A 19,709-nucleotide genomic window follows, 5' to 3' on the forward strand; every position below is an offset into this window, starting at 1 on the left:
TGTCCCACAATAAAACCTATGACAAAACCTATAAACACAGTAAAAATACTACTTTATCACACTATTCATGCCATAAAATATACATTATTCGGTTACTATTATGAGTAAAAATCTATATTTTAGATTCACTCAATTAATGCTCATTTATTGATTTTGTTTGGATACAAAGACAAAGAGGGTTGAGGAGATAAATAATACATGGTTCTTTTGGTCAGTCGAGGCCGATCTCGATTGTGGATGGGGGAGGTAGTTGGCAACGACGGTAGAGTGGGAGAGAGGTAGAGAGCGCTTATGTGTGTATTACAGAATAATGAAAAAATGAGGGTGAAAGGTGAGGGCCGGGTTTGATGTGGGAGATTGGGCTTAAGTCTTAACCCAATTCTGGCTAATTCAGACGGTGTACACCTAAACGGTGGTGTGAATAATAATAGATCCAAAATTGCTATTTCATTTAGTTTGATAAAATAAAACAATTTCAAACTATATTTTATACCATTTAATTTTCGAGATACATACACCCTCAAATATATCTCCAAGTTTTTTTTTTAAAATATTTTGTAATTCAAAGTAATAATAAAAAAATTAATGTTTACATTTAATGTATCAACTTCCATGACATTCATTCTTATAAATAATTTTCTAAAATTGATTAACAACCTTTGAATCTTGATGGTAGAACAGTTCAAATGTCTTGATTTCATATCGATGATGTAGCTTAAATTTTTATTTATGGTTGTATTGTAATTTGTAATCTTTATTTTTTTTAACAAGAATTTGTTCTCCTTATTTATTTATTTTTTGACAAAAGAATTTGTACTCCTTATTTGTAAGTTGTATGTCATGTGTTTTAACATCTATTGTATTTTGTATGTTCAATTCGCTATGTTGTTTTTGCCATTAAGTCATCTTTAATTCTGGCCTCATTGTTTATTATATGTTATTCAAATTACATTGTTTGATAGCAGATACATCAACCTGTGCGTACGCACGGGTGTCACACTAGTTGTAATACAAAAGATTTAGTTCATTTCTTGTCTATAAATTGTATGCAAAGGGTAGGTGAATTTCATACATCGTTCTTTCAACGTTTCAAGTAAAAATGTTATCATGTGAGAGCAGATGCATATATAGTATACATAGTTTTGTCAGACGGAAATGAACTCCTTTGTATGGAGTTTAATTTTACAATTTATATACAAGAAATGAACTAAAGCCTTCGTTGCATGGATGTTATGTGTCTTCTAACTTCCAAAAAAAAATTCTTCTAAAAAGTTTTTTCTTTAGAATTTGAACCTTTTGTGTTGAGAATTAATAATTTAGACACACCATTTAAGCACCCAATTTGGTAAAGTTTTTAAAAGATCTTAGACCATCCACAACATAATACCCCAAATTAGGTGCTTAAATGGTGTGTCTAAATCATTAATTTTACGGTAATATTTAATAGGCTTAAATATGTCTATAGTCCCTGTAAATAGGGTTCATGTGATTGGGAATATGGGGAAGAACAACAAGTTATTGAAGAGAGAAAAACATAGGGTGGTGGGAAGCTAGAGGTATTTTGGTCAATTCGCACACCTCTAGTTTCATCAAGGGCAAAATGAGAAGTTCAAGTTCAAAAAGCTGAGCCAGCGAGGTCCTTACCCAGTCAGCTAGAGCCACGTCAGTGCCATATAAGTAATCACTTGACACATATGCAAACAAAAGTAATTAAGTGATTAATAATTGCAAGGAAATTTTGGGGGGATTAACAAGTACTGGGACAAAAATTCAAACGAGCCCTATTTGCAGGGACTATAAACATATTTAAGTATTTAATAAGTACCAATTTTCTCCAATCCAACACTTCAAAAGAAATTATTAAATAGGTCCCACAAATAATTCTATATCATTATATTTCAACAAAATTTATTTAATTTATTAAATAGGACCAACAAAAAATGAAGAGAGAGGGTGATTCCATAACCACCCTTCTCCATAGGCACCCATATATTTTACTTCACAACGAGGGTGCTAATTTAATGTGGTGCTAAATAGGTTAATCACCCACCATTATATATGGTCTTAGTGAGCATTATGATGAGCATTCAAAAACAATTAAAAAGTGCAATTTGAGCAAGAATTCATATTATAGGAACAACTATTGTTATAACTCACTTGGATTGGTATGTGATACTGACTTAAGATTTGAGAGTATATTCATTTTAAAGGTTTGAGATTCGATTTTCTCCTCCGGTGACAATTTGAATGAGCTAATCTAGCTTATTAAAAAAAACAATTTAATTAATGTGAGGGCCGGAAGTCTTGGTTCAAATAGCAACAATTAAACAATGCCATTCAAATATTTTAATAGTCCAATTTTTAGCAAGTCACATCACATGGTTGGAAAGAAAAACTCAGCAAGTTTGATTTTGAATTTTTGCATTAACTAGCATCCCTCAATTGTAGTCATGCAATCCCTCATCTTGGCTCTTAATTAGTACCATCTTGTAATTATTCCTTAATAATTTTGGGATTGATACTGCATCAATGATGCAATCTCCTTTCCTCTCCTTCGTGTATATACAAGTATCATGACACTTTGTAAGAGATCAACAAATACATTTTCTATTCTTCTCTTATATGGCAAATCAAAACAAAGTTATCATGGAAAATTTCTCAAAAATGTTGTTGAGTTTTGAAGCTATGCTTGTTATAATTCTAAGTACTTTGATGGGAAACACACAAGGAAGGGAAATTGTGCAAGGGATCACCAATGCTGAATTGGAATATTCATATCATCCTAATCGCAAAGTACCATCGCCATCTTGCTGCCCGGAACATCAAGTATGTTGCAAACCAAACACACTTAAGCCCTAAAACTTCGTAGCTCTTTCTAGTTACAATGATCGATTTTAAATTGAAGGAAACTATCCTTTAAATGTAATAAGTGAATTTACAATGATGTATGAGAAAGTGTGCTTACTTATTCTCTAGTTTTAGCAAATTTTAATTAAGAATGAACATGTATGCAATATAGGTATGAAATATGAATATGCAAACATATTTAGTGCTAATGTGCACGACACTTATTGTCGCGCAACTCCCACGACAATGACGTGGCATCGCACACCCTTAATTGAATTCTCTTGTATTATAAAACTGCATCTTCCTTGTTAAACATCGTCACCCCTTCTCTTGCAAGCTACCACCGAACTCCCTTCTTCCCATAATTTGAACTCCCCTAGACAGTGTCAGTTAACGACAACGTCAACGGCGATGGTGATAGTGACACCGGAGATGGAGAGAATGATAGCAACGACGTATGATGGTGGCAGCCTTATGTAGTTGTGTGTGACAACGACAATAATAATGTCGGCAGCGACTGACAACAATGATGTAAAGTACAACAACTACGTCGAAGGCAAGTTGTTGTAGCTTAGTTTTGAGATGTTGATTGCGGCACCAATGTTGCTATGTAGGTGGTTGTAGCTTTGTTCATCTCCGGTGATTTTTTCTCTCTTAGGGGATATTTTTTACTTGCATCTTATATAAAAATGGGAAAGGAATATGCATTCTTCACGGCTTCGTGCAATTCAAGGGCTGTGCTATAGTTACAAGCATTTAAATTTACTCACTCGAGGATAAAATATAAACAAAAAGATAGTCGAAAAATTTATCTATGTGGATTAAATTTTTAACCACACGAGATGTAGTTTTTTGTTGTTGCTAGAAATAGCATTTTCGCACTAAAAATTGGTCTCTCTATTTTCTTAAATTCGCGATTTTGGTACTTTTTTCTTCACGAATTTGGTTTCCACGGATATGAAATTTCTATACTATATTAACTACAAATATTATTTAACTCACCAATATAAGTATATATTAAAAGTACCTGTGAACTTAATTCAGTTGGTCGAGACATTGCATAATATATGCAGGCGCCAAAGTTCAAACTCCAAACACCTCATTTATTCACACCTTAAGAGATGTCTTTCTACTTGAACAAAATAATAATAATTATATCTTAAAATATTTTTGTTTTTAAGATTGAATCATCTCATTTTACTGAAACTCAATTTTTTATTTGTCTGTCGACAAGTGACAAACACTACTAAAACTTATACACACAACTACGAGGTTTCAAGCTTAAACACCATTGCTACAATGGATACACACTACCAACTCGAGTCACGTTTCTCACTACCAAATCCTAATTAAGAATTTTCATCGATGTATATCTAATAATATCGATGAAAATTTGGTCTTAAACTATGATATTTTATTTTAATTTTTAAGTAAAAATTTAAATAAGTAGACTCAAATTCTCACTATGACCAGGAGAACGCGATACCGGATGGTTAACGCCAATTTTTTTTTTTTTTTTTTTTTTTTTTTACTATGACTGAGAAAAGTCTACAAACCTATTTGAACCGAGATTCTTATGAAACATATATATGATTTGTCTATTAACGACCACCGAAATTCTCTGACATTTATTTATTTATTTTCTCCAACATTGAAAATAGATCATATATCATAAAAAATATCATAGTACATATTACTAGCAAGCCACAAGACTAGGGTGAAAAAAAAATCCAAAAGACATACAAAAGATAAAATAACACAAGACTTCCTTCAAAAAAAATAAAATAATAAAATAAAATAACACAAGATAATCTGTCAAATTTGATTCATTATCTTGAACCTTCAAACTCTAAAGTTAATTCTTTAATCTTCTTCTTCCTTACCTCAGTCCCAATCCTAACAGTCCGAACGCTCCGCGGCTTCTCTGGTTTAGTCTCCGAACTCTTCCTCATGATAGAGATCAAGTCACAAAAAGCACTTAGTATAAACTTATAAGATTTCTTCTCATTTAAGTTCATATAACAAAACAAAAGCTCTTCCATAAAATCCCAATCAACACTTTCATTGTTCCTCAACCTTGCTTCCACCGTTTCTTGCATGGATCTTCGAAAATCATCATAAGGACTTGGCGAACTCGCCAACACAACAACACAATTATCAGGAATATTCATTTGATCCTCCTTTGAAAATGAATTAACATTGAAGGTTTTTGGTGTTGACGAGTTTGAGCACGATCCTGTTTCTTCAAATGTGTTTGTTGTTGTTGTCGTGGAGCCTGAGAAACCACGTGTCAAAACGAATCTGTTAGATCCACATAGATCTAGTGGTGTCTCATTGGATGAATCGAACAAGGTGGGACCTTGTTTTGAATATTTTTCTTCACGGGTTTCCTCTTCTTCTTCATCATCTTCTTCTTCGTCTGATGAGACAACACTTTTAGTGTTGTTGTTACAATCGGCTTCTTTGTCATCTTCGAGGTATAAAGACTTGAAATTCTCGAAGAGAAAACGGTCAACGTCTTCTAGTGTGGCTTCATCGTCCTTGTTGTCGTTGTTTTTCTTGTCGAAAGAGAGAGAAGGAGTTCTAGGATGCTTGCAACCTTTGAGACCAATCCATTTCTTAGAGGATATACGAAGCTGTCTTGGGCGATTGGTTTTGATTTTGGAGAGGTAATTTTGAAGGGATTTTTGAAAGTTCTTTGGCATGTTGGATATTTTTGGGCTAACGGGGGATTAATTTCATGAATGAATGAAAGTTATAGCCAAAGTTATTTCATGTGAGGATAGAAGAGTGTGGGTTTATAGGCATAATGAAAAAAAGGTTTGGTAAAAATCAAGGTGTGTGTGTGATTTCTTAAATGCAATATAGGATAGGATTAGGGAAAAAGATGAACTTGGTTGAAAATCATGCTTCTAGCAAAAAAATCTCATTCAAAGGGTAGAATTTGATTCTTTATCAAAAAAGAAAAGGTAGAGTTTGAATCAATTAATCTAAGGTATTAATTTTATTAAGTCCTTGATCTTTTACCAATTGAAACGATTCTGAAGGATAAATGAGATATTGTGTCCCCTTTTTTCAATAAAAAGAAGAAGATCGCCACTAGTTTAATGCTTAGCAAATAAAGGATAAAAAGAAATGGTAATATATATTTTTTTTATCAATAAAATAAAGAATGGTAGTAATGTTAAGAAAAAAACTCATGGGAAACGTTTATTGATGAAAAAAACTTATGGTCAACATTGACCGGTTGTGAATTTATTACTAGTAGCAACGTTGAATAAAAAAACATTATTGAAATGAATTTTGTGTCTTGGTAAATGATAACGTTTGAATTTTGAATGGAAAACTTTTTTTTTGAACAAATGTTAACTTTGTTCTGAATCATTTGTCTATTTTAGATATTGTGGATTTTGTACCTTCACATTATGTTATCGGTAAAAGATGTTTGTTAGATTGAGGAGTTTGTGCTGTTAATAAACCGTATAACCTTTAATTTTAATTACGGAAGAATAATGTGAGACTTTTTGATGTATCTGAATACCGTCCACTACATAAGACTAGAAATTTCCTTTCATTCATTTATCTTTTAGTCATTTTATTGTTATTTACATGTATTGAGAAATAACTTTTGTTACTTTTGACCAAATTATTTATTTATTTTCTATAATAAAATTATTTAGAGTATTTATTATCTTATTTTATCTATCTTTCTCTCTAGAATAAATAGTTAAAAATATTATTGACAAAACAATAATTAATATTATATTGAATTTTAAAAACCATGAATAAATTGAAAAAAGTTTCTGTAAAAGAGTAAAAAAAGAATAAAGTGAGTAGCCGATTAATTTTTAGTTTTTATTTTTTTTCCTGTATAAGAGTAGCAAATTTTCTATTGTGAACTAAATACTAATTTGTGTTTACTTTTCTTGTAAGGTGGCCTAGTGACTAAAATTTCACCTTTTAAGATGATGAATAAGAGACTGATTTGTGCTTACTTACAAATTAATAACTCGAATCACTTTAACATCTATTAAATTTAATTAATATTTCAATAATAATAATAATAATAATTTTTTTAAGGGAATATTTAAATAGTAATAATATAATTAAAACCACTTTTTTAATTTCTTAAAAGAATAAGGGAATATTTAAATAGTAATAATATAATTAAAACCACTTTTTTAATTTCTTAAAAGAAAAACCACTATTTAGATCTTCTATCTTATCTATAAGATAATCATATTTCCTTTCTCAATTTTTTTTTAAAACCACATTGACTGAAATTAAATTATTCTTAAAGCATTTAGACAAAAAGTAAATAAGTTCTCTCAAAAAAATAAAAATAATCGAAGCTTTGCGTTAGCAGATGCTTGTCATGTATTTGGCCCAAAAAAATATCGAATATTGCCAAATATTATGAAAGGGTTTACACAAGAAAAGAAAAAAAGTGAGATTCACTGTTAAAAAAAAAAAACTTTTTTAAATGGCAAACCCCACATTTCTTATTATTCAATAGCGAAAAGACATGCATTCACGTGTCCGTTTTTTTCGTTCTATTTATTGCGTTAACAAGTGTAAATTATCAATAATTTATTTGAAATTTGCGTGTAAATTAATAACGATATTTTATATAAACATACATTAAAATTTTCTTCAGTTTTCGTGAGCTTAACTAAATTGGTTGGGACAATACATAATATATGCAAGGTTGGGGTTCAAACTTCGACCACCACCAAAAAATTTAAAATTTCCTTCAAAAAAATTGGGTTAATAGTGTTTTTCACCCTTGTAATATATGTCATTTTCGGTTTTTGCCCCTATAAAATTTTTAGTTTGATTTGCACCCTCTTAAATTTTATTTTTTTTCCAGAATACCCCCATCCAACTCAGCGAATTCGCTTACGTGGCGCTGAATTGACATTTTTTTTTTCATTTTTTACTTTTTTTAATTGGCCACGTGTAAAAAAAAATTCCACATTAGATTCTATTTTTAAAATATTTGAAAATTAATTTAAAAAATTGAAAAAAATATTCAGATTTTTTCCCTAAAATTTGAAAAATCGAAAAAAAATTAAGATTTTTCCGGAATAAAAAAAATAGAAAAATAGTCGGATTTTTCTAAAAAATTTAAAAAATCAGAAAAAAAAAGTATAAGATTTTCATTTAAAATTAAAAATATTTTAGTAATTTCAGGAATTTAATTTTTAAAATATGAAAAAAAACAAATTTTAAAAATTAAAAAAAGGTCAGATTTCTTAAAAAATATTATGGGAAAAAATTAATTTTTAAAAATCTAGATACAAATTTAGAGGGTTTTTCCATCGCCGTGGAAACATGACTTTTTTCCCAATATTTTATAAAAATTGGGGAATAAAAAATCTGAATACAGATTTTTAAAATTAAAATTTTTTCCATAATTATTTTTTGAAAAATCTGACATTTTTTTTTTAATTTTGAAAATTAAATTCCACAATTTTTTAAAATCTTTTTAATTTAAAAAAAAATCTGAATATATTTTCTAATTTTTTAAATTTTAAAAAAATATAATTTTTTTTCTATTTGAAAATCATTTGTATAAAATCAGACTATTTTTTCTGTTTTTTTTTATATTTTGTAAAAAAATATTAATATTTTTCTAAATTTTTAATTTTTGGAAAATAATCTGAATATTTTTTGGATTTTTTTATTTATTAAATTAATTTTCAAATGTTTTATAAATAAAATGTGATGTGGAAATTTTATTTTACACATGGCCAATTAAAAAAATAAAAAATGAAAAAAATGGCCAAATCAACGTATTTGCTGAGTTGGATAGGGGTATTATGAATTTTTTTTTTTTTACGAGGGTGCAAATCAAACCAAAAATTTTATAGGTGTGAAAACTGAAAATGAAATATATTACTGGGGTGAAAAACGCTATTAACTCAAAAAAGTATATTAAAATCACAAGTAAAAATATATATATTTGTAGCCAGTGGCGGAGCCTAGAATTTTATAGAGCCTGCACAAAAAATTTATTGTAAATTCACATGTGACATAATATATACTAACAAAAAGATGGGAACTCACGTATCCGTGTTTCCGCTATTTTATTGTGCTAATGTCTAAATATTATAAACGGTTTTTTTTATTTTTATGAAATACACACACACATTTTTTTTTATGAAATACACACACACATTAGTGTTTAGAGTAATATTTTATGTTCGTCTGTTTGTTTTTTTTGTCATGCTAATGCGTATAATTTTATTTTAGTGTTGCATAATACGTATAGTTATTTTTATAAAATTTTGATTTTACTTAAAAGTACAAGTATAGATGCCTAAAAATATTATACTTATATATATTTTGCACCTTTATATTGTAACAAACTAATCATAACTTTTTCTTATTAAAAAAAATTAAACATTTCTTTTTCAATGACACCAACAATGTAACAAATATAATATTATATAGTATAATATAAATTTTTATCTTTTTGAATGACACCAAAAATATGATAATCTTATACGAAATTTGTTACAGAGTATAATTGGAAAAGAAAAAACCAACTATTTTGATATTATTTATGTTATTATTTGAAATAGTCATAGTATAGATAAATAGTTATAAATCGAAATAAAAGAGATGAAATATAATCTACCAAGTGTACTAAATAAAATTAGGAGGCAAATAACATTTTCGAGATCTCTTTGCGGTGAATATTCGAATATTATCAACATCATCAAGTAACTTTTGTTGTGCGCGTGTGAAAAATATTTGAGTTTGCCCATTTTTTATTTTATTTTTTCAAGTGGGTTAATGGGCTATTGGGTTGGACCTAGTATAAAGAAAATATCGATTGAGCCGGACGAGTGCCTGGGCTAACTAGGTGGCGTCTCCGCCTATATCTGTGACTTTCAAATGTAATAAATTGAACAAACGTTATCTTTTTTAAATGCTATTTTTCTTTATATACAGTATACATAAAAAAAAAAATAGATAAAAAATACAAACTACTTTGTAAAAAAAAAAAAACCTATAATTTGACAAAAAAAAAACCTATAACGTTGGTCTTTAACGGAGATCATGCACGTTGATGAATGATCGATGAGGGTAAATCAACCCATTGTCTCTTACATTTTTTTTTTGTCGCATTCCATTACTGGTGATTGTTGACCTTTTATGGTTACATGAGAAAAAGGAAGCCAAAACGAAAATAAACAAAGTCCTTGAAAAGGACACACCTAAATCATCCCCCAGTAATAAGATGATTTGAAATGTTGTTAGCTCCTATCTTGGAGAGAATATCAACACAATAATTCCTCTCTCAAAGATATGATGAATCAAAGTAGACCGATCCTTAGCAAGATAGACCTAAATAAGTTCTAAAAGATTTGCATAATGGTGGAACCTTTAGTCTCATTCATCACCAACTACATGAAGAGAATCGGAGTAGCATATGAGCTTTCTATATCCCGCAATCTAAAACAACTTTACACCAGCTAATAGAGCTTGAATTTCAACATGTAGGAAATTTGAGATTCCTACACGCTACCAAAGAAACCAAGTTGAAAACTTCCATCGTGCTTACAAATTAGACCATCATAACTTGCCTTTCTTGGATTGTCAACGCACTTCCATCAATATTGAGAATCATGATATCCTCATCCCCATGCTGCCAACTCACCATCCTTGGAGTATGAGTACGAGTATCCAAGGAGTTAGTACCAAAAGCCTGATGAGCAAGATGATGTTGGGAAAAAATAGTTGCGACCGTCAAATACATGTTTGGTTGGATATTATCAAAAACTAACATGTTTTTTGTACACCAAATATTCCACATAATAAACGATGCAAGAATACCGACATCACTTACTATTTTTTGGATGATCTTAATAGGACATCTTAACACGTGTCCTTAGCATCTTCCAAAAAAAAAAAAAAAATTTAACAAAGTAAAATTAATCCAATTATTTAGCATCTCATTTATTGATAAATTGATCAATTAATCATAATATAGTAATATTTCTTGTGTGCAATCAACTCGAATTTGGCTTAGGTTAGTAGCTTCTAATCATATTAATAATTTCTTTTCTATGAATTGCAGGGATTGAATCTTTGACAATCTCAACAACAAGAAGATGGGAGCACACAAGATTGAGTGGCAAACTATCTTTATGGTAACATGTTGGCACTTGTGGTCGTGGAGGAATAAGAGCATTTTTGAAGAGTAGTTCCATCGACCTTTTAATCCAATTGATGTGATTCTTAATATGGCTATGGAGATTGATAACTGTGAACAAATGCACATAACTTGATGACCTCAACCTGAAGTAGCAATAAACGTCACAAGAAAGGGGGGGTTTGAATTGTGACCCTTTTAAAAATTATTCCTGAAACTTAAGTTTAGATTTATATACTCAAGAATAATCTTGGTGTATGTTAGCTTAACAAGATTAGAGTATATAACAATTAATTGAATTTAGAACAGAACGTTCTGAAGAATGATTATAAACAGAATGAGAAAAATTATGTTAAGTTAAAAGATTATTTTAGCAAGGACCAGAATATTCTGGAGATTAATAAAATAATGTGTGTGTACTGTGTAACTTTAAATAAAGAGAGAGATAGAGAGAGAGAGAAGAATAACACAGGAGAGTTATCCTGGTTCACCAAACCCGGCTACTTCCAGTCCCCACACCTCGTGTGAGATTATCCACTATAGTTTTCTTGCTAACAGAAACTTCTGACTAGCACTACAATATCTTGATCACACCAGATCAGTCCGTAACACCTGTATTATCAACCTCAGCAGGCTTATACAATTCTTTGCACACTAGCAAAAGAAAGGTTGGAATTTTCTATCTCAAAACTATTAAGCCCAATAGACTTTGAGAAATACAACACACTTTGTATGAAGAGATTTGTTTGGATCGAATAAATACTCAAATCTTTGTTTGAGTTTTACAAGAGGCAAATTCAAGAGAGATGATCCAAGAGATATAGTGAGAGAGCTTGGAATTTGCTTTGTATGCGAAGAGCTTTGTTTGTAGTGATGATTTTCACTTTGAGAGATATTAGCTTGCAAAACTCTTGCTTATGACCTTCAAAGGCCCTTGTATTTATAGGTGAGGAGTGTCTTGGTGACCAAGGGAGAAAATAGAGCTGTTGGACACGTTTTTGATAGCTGTCCAAAGTCTCAATTGATTTCTCTTTTCTTCTTTAAAATAGCCAGAACGTTCTCAGAATGTTCTTTCTGATTTGCCTGACTTAGAAAGCACTGTTGCTTTGCTTGCGCATGAGATAACCAGCTGTGATGAGCTGTATAACTTGCAGCCCACTTCTGATGATGTCATGTCCTTTTGCTCTAGTGATGTCATGCTTAAGTAAGCCATGTGATCTTATCCATTTAATGGGCTTTACTTTTCCAAATGGGCTTAAAGCTTTTCTTATGGCCCAATAGACATAATCAGCCAAGCTTTCTTGCTGTGCAGACTTGTTCGCTTTTGATGTACTGTTCCATTTTCATCGTTTTCGCCAGAACGTTCTCATTTCATTCTCATGAAACAAATTCTCACAAAACGAATTAGTAGATAACAAGATTAAATAAATATAATATGTTTGTAATCTTTAAAACATCAAATAAGGATTTTGTCTCAACACAACCTACTGACACTATTTTCATTGGATGGAAGAGACCCCGAGAGGGCTGGGTTAAACTCAACTGTGACGACGCGCATAAAAGCTCAGTTAATCTCTCGGGATGTGGCGGCCTTCTTCGTGATAGCAGTGGGAATTGTTTGAATAGCTATGCTCGTAAGATAGGTTCATGCGACACGCTACATGCAGAGATGTGGGGCATGTATATTGGTATGGATATGGCTCAAAGACAGGGGATCACACACCTGCAAGTGGAAAGCGACCCATCACTTTTAGTTGACATGGTAACAGGGAAATGTAACAACAATGAAAATGTTCCTACCTTGATTCGGCACATTCGTGACCTAAAAAACATGAGTTAGCATGTTCAGATCAACCATACATGGCCTGAAGGAAACAAATCAGCAGATTGGTTAGCTAACTTTAGTCTATCTTTGGACACCTTTGATTTGCATATGATTGAGACTCCCCCAAGAGAGCTTCAACGTCTCCTTTTTGATGAGATTTCTAGCGTTTGCATGCCACGGAATGTTCGATTAATCGCTCAATTTTCTTTTTCTTTTTTCTTGGGCTATGCCCTCTTTTTGTACCCAAAAAATATAGTAGTATTTCTTTAGTGCAACGTGTTATTCATTTGTATTAAAATTTTGTTCCAAATTAAATGATAATTTCAATTTTTAGTACAATCTTAATTACTTTTTCTTATTGTACACTAATACTTGCATTATTCTCAAGTCAATCTATATGTATAATAGAAATGTAAATACATTAATATTTGGTAGATAGACGAAATGTGAACCGTCATTGGAAACTCGCACACACATGTAAGTGGAAAAGTCGTGATTCGAACCCTCGACCACGACGTCCATCATAACATTTAAGTTTTTTTTTTTTTTGCCCGGTAAGTTAGGATTTGTGGACTCTTTCATTTATATATTATAGTAAAGGTGTATTTTACTTTTAGCTTGAAGAATCTCAAATAACATAGTTTTTTTATTTTTGCTGTTAAAATTGTATTTTTAGTATTAGATAGAATATATGAATATTGCTCCTACAATCTAACATTTATGACTTCACTATTGCATGCTTCTCTATAAACCAGATCATTTTGTAGGTGTGCCTTTGTTGGGTCACGAGGGAAGTCAAGGGGACTGCCCACATCGAGGCTGGAACAACCATACAAGTGAGAGAGACGACACATTCTTACCCAAAACTTTAAGACAATGAGTTTATGGGTCCTCTTACTTATAAGATGTTCAACCTTTACTTTTCTATCCGATGTGAGACATATAACTCACACTTGCACACAACACTCTCCCTTAAGCGTGAGTCCATCTATTCATCATGTTCCCCCTTCAAACACAAGCTCTTGCTTGCTTGTATCGTCGTTTCTACTTTCTCTGCCAATGGACCGACACAATGAGCCACTTGCTACTTGTACCACCATTCAGGGCCATTCCTAACATTTTACGGGCCCTAGGCCAGGGTTGAAAAAAATGACCCCGTACATAATACATCATAATTTTTTTATATACAAAAGATGAATGCAATATGCATTAACATCATAATACATTAATTTTGGGGTATACATCCAAACTATGTTGAGACCAAGTCACCGTAATGATGTTTTGAAATTTCAGTTATGCTGACATTCCAAAACATCGCTTGATGAATGCACCTCATTGTATATATTATTAATTAAAAAATAACAACAAAAAAATTTGGGGGACAACCAAAACAAACAAATCTAAGTAAAATAATATGTAGGGATATCAAATATATCTATAAAAAAACCAGTATGATAAAACTAGAATGTATAGACCACTATTGAGAATCTACAATTGTTTTACGAAAAAAAAAAACTTCACTTTTATCTGGAAAGCATAAGATTGCATTTCTTAGAGCATTTTGATATGCAAAATCATTTCAAATGTCATTAATTTCTCAAATATATTTTTTAAAGAAGTAATTGTCATATCAACAACAATAAGAAAATAGTCAATTATTATGAAGTCTTGATCAAATAATTTTATGTAATAAACATTATGTTAATGTAAATCTATTATGAATTTTTTATCAAATAATAAAATGTGTTCAATTCTTGACAATTAGTATTTTGTCTCTTTAAATTGTTACTTTCATTATATCATTTTAATAATTTATGTCTTTGTTTTGAAAAAATTATTTAATCACAATTCGGATTATAAAAAACGAAATTCACAAAATACGCTTGAAATCATAAAATCCGAACATTATAAAATGATCAATTTGGAGGGCGCTTGAGAAGTGAGTAGGGTGAGAAAAGAAATTCTAAACTCATTATTTCGAAAACCAAAATGCATTATTTTGTTATTTTATTTTACTTTATTTATTGATAGGAAGACCACTGCCTTCAAAATTTCAAATAATGAATCAATACAAAACTTTGAAAAAAAATCTTTATCATTCAATTCTTAAATCCAACAATGACATATACAACAATAAGATGTGGTCATTAATGAGACAAGAACATGTCAAATGGCGATGTTTGTGGGTCTTAATTCTAAAACATTCTCGTAAACAAACAAACAAAGAAACAAAGAAACACAATTTCATTTTAGAAAGAAAAATCAAGAAAGAAAGGTGCAAAATAAAAAAATGGCTAGCAACAACAACAATACAGAAGAGAGAAGAAGAAGGATTCAAGAAAGAGGTTCAGATCGAATGGCATTAATAACTGGTCGTATCAATGCACTTCCTCCTACACCTCGTTCTGCTACCTCATCTCCAGTACATCCTCGTCATACACAATCTATGTCTGTTTCTGCATTTGATTCCCATTATGACAAAGAAAATGATAATCTTCCTCGCCATACACGACCGCATTCCCTTGCTTCCACTGCTTTTGCAACTAATTTTGTCCAAGACAACGCTGGTTTGTACTTTGCTTTTTCTAACATTAAAATTGTTGGTTGATATAGGATATATTAAAATTTTGAGTTTATTATGCTAATTTAACAACACCGAAGAAGGTAATTTATGGGTGAGGATCAATGTAATACTGACACTTTTGATCAAAAGATGCATGGTGGCCAATACGCGTGACACTGATACATATGATTATATCTAATAAATTTTATCATATCAAATTATTGTGAGTGTTTTTATGGTGTTTGGTATTTTGGTCATGTTTCATAAGTGAAGGTCGAACAAAGTTTTAAATCTAAATCCTTAATATCGTAAAGAATAGTGGAGAATTATGTTTAAATGGGCACGATGCAGCCCAAACTGCAATCAAATGGTTGCACATCAAACATTTTAACGCCGCGATCTAGATCACACTAGTGGACCTTGGTAGAAAACATCTAGAGCACGAGGTTCGTAGAATTAGGATAAAATTACACAATTGTTTCTAGTTTAATTAGATGTCTCGAGTTTGTGTTTTGAAAATGCAACAAGGTTGGAATATTTCGAGGGTCGTGATACCTTATTTATATAGAAAAAGATATTTATCACATCTTAGATAGATTTTGATATTACATTATCATTCAACTCGATCTAAAAGCTAGCTCATGGGACAGGGTTACCCCCGCTTGTAAGGGACTCTCAACGTGATCTAGCTTTATTTGATAAATGGTGTAAGAAAATTGCAACTTTCACATTTGTTTTTTAGTTTGGGGTGAAAAATAAAACATGATTTGTTATATGATGATGGTTTCTAAGTACATGTTGCTTATTTGCATTAATTGTTCTTCTGTTGTGTTTTCAGATAATGCTGATGACAATAAACATGATGCCTCTAGTGCTTCAAGGCTTAAACATCAAGGAGGTTTTAAGTATTCAAATTTTGAGACCAAAAGTGAAGATGAGCCTCTAATACAAGATTCTAAGGCCAAAGAAACAGAATCCTCATCAAGACCTAAACAAACAGGATCACTAAACACAAACCAAGCAAAGAAACCTCATAACTGGCGCCGGCATACATTTTTCTCATCAAGAGAGCTGAACTTCTGCATTTTAACTTCCGAAAACACACGTGCACTAAGTTCACTGATAATAGCATTGCTGGTTGTTTTCTATTACTTAATCTCCTCAAAGAGTATTTTGGCTTCAAGGCCTCTTTACATTGTCTTGGTAACCGATGTCACGATTGTCATTGCTCGCATATACAGCGAAAAGGCTCGAGTTTTGGAAGAAAATAAAGGAGAAATGGTTGAAGCTGCTGAAGATGGACGCAGTTGGAATGATGCAGTGAAACTTTTGGAGAGAGGTTTGGTTGTATACCAAGCAATTAAAGGTGTTTTTATTGATTGTAGTATTTATTTAGTTGTTGTTGTATGCTGCATTTCCATCATGTAACTTTAGCTGTTTGACGTAAATCGGATATCCTCCACACACAACTGCAGAAACTAATCTATCGAGCCATGTAGGACCACAATGGCCAGCAAAAGCTCTCCCACAAGAGTTTTAAATCTCCTGCATTCTCCGGATTGGATTGAAACCCGTGACGTCTAGTTAAACTAGAAAAGACCCGAACCATCTCATTCAAGTTCTTTTGAGTGTAACTTTAGTTGTTTGAGTATTTGCAAAGTCTTTATTTCCCTTTTTGGCAAGTATCTTGCTGCCAATTTTTGTTGTAAATTCTTATTTGTTTTTGTATCTTTGAGGACAATGTCTATGGTTAATTTTATTTGAATCAAGAGTTGAATTAGACATTCATACCATCTTCCTATATATCAATATATATTTTAAATAATTATATATATTCTATGTCTATATCTAATAGGGAGGGACTATTATTACCATAGTATGGTACCACCAGTCCAAAATTGTACATATGTAGCAATAAGGCATGACATTGTCACCATGGTGTGTAATTGTACTGGCAGACGATGGGGGGGCCATAGAGTAGATTTCCCTAGTTTCACCCTTCCATACCATCATTAATAATGTGGTAATTTCTGGTAGATATGTTCCTATCTATATGAGCCAATGCTATAACTTTTCTGTTCCATTATTTTGAGCAGCATTTATTTGAGGAACTATATATTCGGTTGTTTATATTATTTTATTGCAACATTTTAAGTTAATAATTTATGAGGGTCACTGTACCACTTAGAGGGATAGTAGATACTATATAGGACAGACAACTCAGTTTTGGTCACTCTGAAAGCCTGGCTTGATTCTTAATTGCATAGTACTGAATTAATGATGGAGGAGGAAGACACAAGTTATGTTTGTCTCTAATTTGGAAACCCCTTATTTACCTAACTGACAGCTGAACTGCAGATATTTATAGTTATAGTTAGAAACAGCTTAATCCAAAAAAATGTGGATTTCTTGCTGTAACGTTGCAGATCTCCACGGTTTGATCACAAATTAATGGTCGAGATTGATTACTGCATATAACTGCGTGATAATTTTACTATAGAGAACTCGGACCTCTTAATCCACCAAGAGCGCATGATACAAAGTCTCATCAAGCTTAATCAGCGATGTCATATACAAATTTGAGCACTTAAAAATACAACAACGTTAAAACTCTTACATAGAAGTTTTACTGTCAATTTGATCTTACCTGATTCGAGAGATTAATCTTTACAATTGTATAAAGAGATATCCAATTTATATTAAAAGAGATGACGTCGTTTAAAGAATATACAAATATTACTATGCGGTCATATCAGGCTCGAGAGATTAGTCGGTGCGGAGATACCTATTCTACGCTACCAAAAGAGACAGCTTCATCCAAAAGACATAGGAAGGATTTATAGCACAAGTACAAGCATTAAAGTTGATGAGCCCCACTGAAGCACTGATCTTAAACCAGTCACTGTATGGTTAACGAATTAGGATGCCAAAAGAAATAGGTCCTATCACTTTTTACTATTTTAAATTTTGCCATCTTTCTCTATGCATCACTTTCTCACATTAAATTGCAGAGTCATATAGGTGAAAAAAGAAAGAAGATGAAATAAATGTGAAGTGGATGAGGGCTGGATAGCACTATAGCCACTATAACATCATTTTCATTCACATAGCACATGGTCTTTTGCAGTTACTTCTATTTTATATTTTCCTTCCTTTCTCATATAATGGTCCAAAAAGACCAAAAGATGAAAGAGGTGTAATTGGACCACATTACATGTTCTTTAATGAGTTTGTTAGTTGATCAAAAATAGAAGAATTTTGTACAAGAGAAATTATGATATCATATTTTAACACGGTATGGTTTACAATATTAAAAGTCTGTCTACATTAAATTATTTGAGGTTATCTATTAACATAAGGATTCATGAGTTTGTATGAAATGATTTATGTAAGTACCTAATGATATGTTGTTAACTAATTTGCATAAACCCTCGAGGTTATCTTATGAAAGTAGATTATAATTTACTCCTTCCATCATAAATTATAAGTAAAAATTGGTCGACAAAAGTTAATGTATTTGGTTCAAAATTTATACCAGATACATCATTTTTGCTTACTTTTTGAGATGAAAGGAGTATTTGAAAAGTATTTGACTTTATTTCATCTTTTATCATAGAAATAACTTACACATACACACTTATATGATAAGCGCTTATGCTATAAAAACTTAATATGTCCAAAGAAGACCTAAAAAGCATTCTAGTAATAAAGATAAAGGTGTTCAATCTAAATAAAATCAAATCCTTATAAGGAAGAGATAAAACACTTTATTCTAAGGTTGTCTGATAAGCTACAACTAAGAAGGACATGATATCAACAACAATTGAAAGTTTAATGTGCTTTTGGATTTCAGACATCGACAATGTATATCAAATATCAATGTCCTAATCTTCAACAAACTTCAACAACTAGGAACAAGTGTTGCTTTGCTTAAGTTGGACTGCTTTTATTTGATGTTATTGGTAAATGTGAATTATATACATTTGGATTAACATAATCCTGACTCAAAAGTTGTAGCAAATGAGTCAAAGGGTCCCCATTTTACCAGTGGAAAGTGCACATATGAAAGATGAAAAAGAGGAAAAGAAAAAGAAGAAATGCAAAGATCATGTAGATCGAAATCACTTTTATAAAATCTAATAGTCGAAGTAGAATAATTAACAAGATGACTAAACCTTTGTACAACTACATCATAATCCACATTGAAAAAAAAAGGGAAAATATTTGAAATTGTCCCCAAATTAAAGAACACAAAATGACATCATGTTCATGTTGCTAGCTAGCTTTCACCATTTATCTCAAATATTTCT

The 19,709-nt window shown here is 31.3% G+C and overlaps 2 protein-coding genes across 2 annotated transcripts; one reads left to right on the forward strand and one right to left on the reverse strand.

Moving 5' to 3' along the window:
* Positions 1 to 4,467: 4,467 nt before the first annotated feature.
* Positions 4,468 to 5,653, reverse strand: LOC25491394 (transcription repressor OFP14). The gene has a single exon (XM_013599298.3). It carries the CDS (start codon positions 5,550 to 5,552, stop codon positions 4,677 to 4,679), a length of 876 nt encoding a protein of 291 aa, XP_013454752.1. The 5' UTR covers positions 5,553 to 5,653; the 3' UTR covers positions 4,468 to 4,676.
* A 9,345-nt stretch (positions 5,654 to 14,998) lies between these two features.
* Positions 14,999 to 17,185, forward strand: LOC11411537 (uncharacterized). The gene is made up of 2 exons (XM_003604403.4): positions 14,999 to 15,403; positions 16,238 to 17,185. The coding sequence occupies exons 1-2, from the start codon at positions 15,127 to 15,129 to the stop codon at positions 16,825 to 16,827; spliced, it is 867 nt and encodes a 288-aa protein (XP_003604451.2). The 5' UTR covers positions 14,999 to 15,126; the 3' UTR covers positions 16,828 to 17,185.
* Positions 17,186 to 19,709: the final 2,524 nt, after the last annotated feature.

This window comes from Medicago truncatula, chromosome 4 (genome assembly GCF_003473485.1).
Source record: "Medicago truncatula cultivar Jemalong A17 chromosome 4, MtrunA17r5.0-ANR, whole genome shotgun sequence".
Lineage (NCBI taxonomy): Eukaryota > Viridiplantae > Streptophyta > Magnoliopsida > Fabales > Fabaceae > Medicago > Medicago truncatula.

Excerpts from the sequence above, each read along its gene's own strand:
- LOC25491394 (XM_013599298.3), bottom strand. The coding sequence starts at position 5,552 with ATGCCAAAGAACTTTCAAAAATCCCTTCAAAATTACCTCTCCAAAATC.
- LOC11411537 (XM_003604403.4), top strand. The coding sequence starts at position 15,127 with ATGGCTAGCAACAACAACAATACAGAAGAGAGAAGAAGAAGGATTCAA. Across the intron at positions 15,404-16,237 it reads TTTTGTCCAAGACAACGCTG|ATAATGCTGATGACAATAAA; the intron begins GTTTGTACTTTG and ends TTGTGTTTTCAG.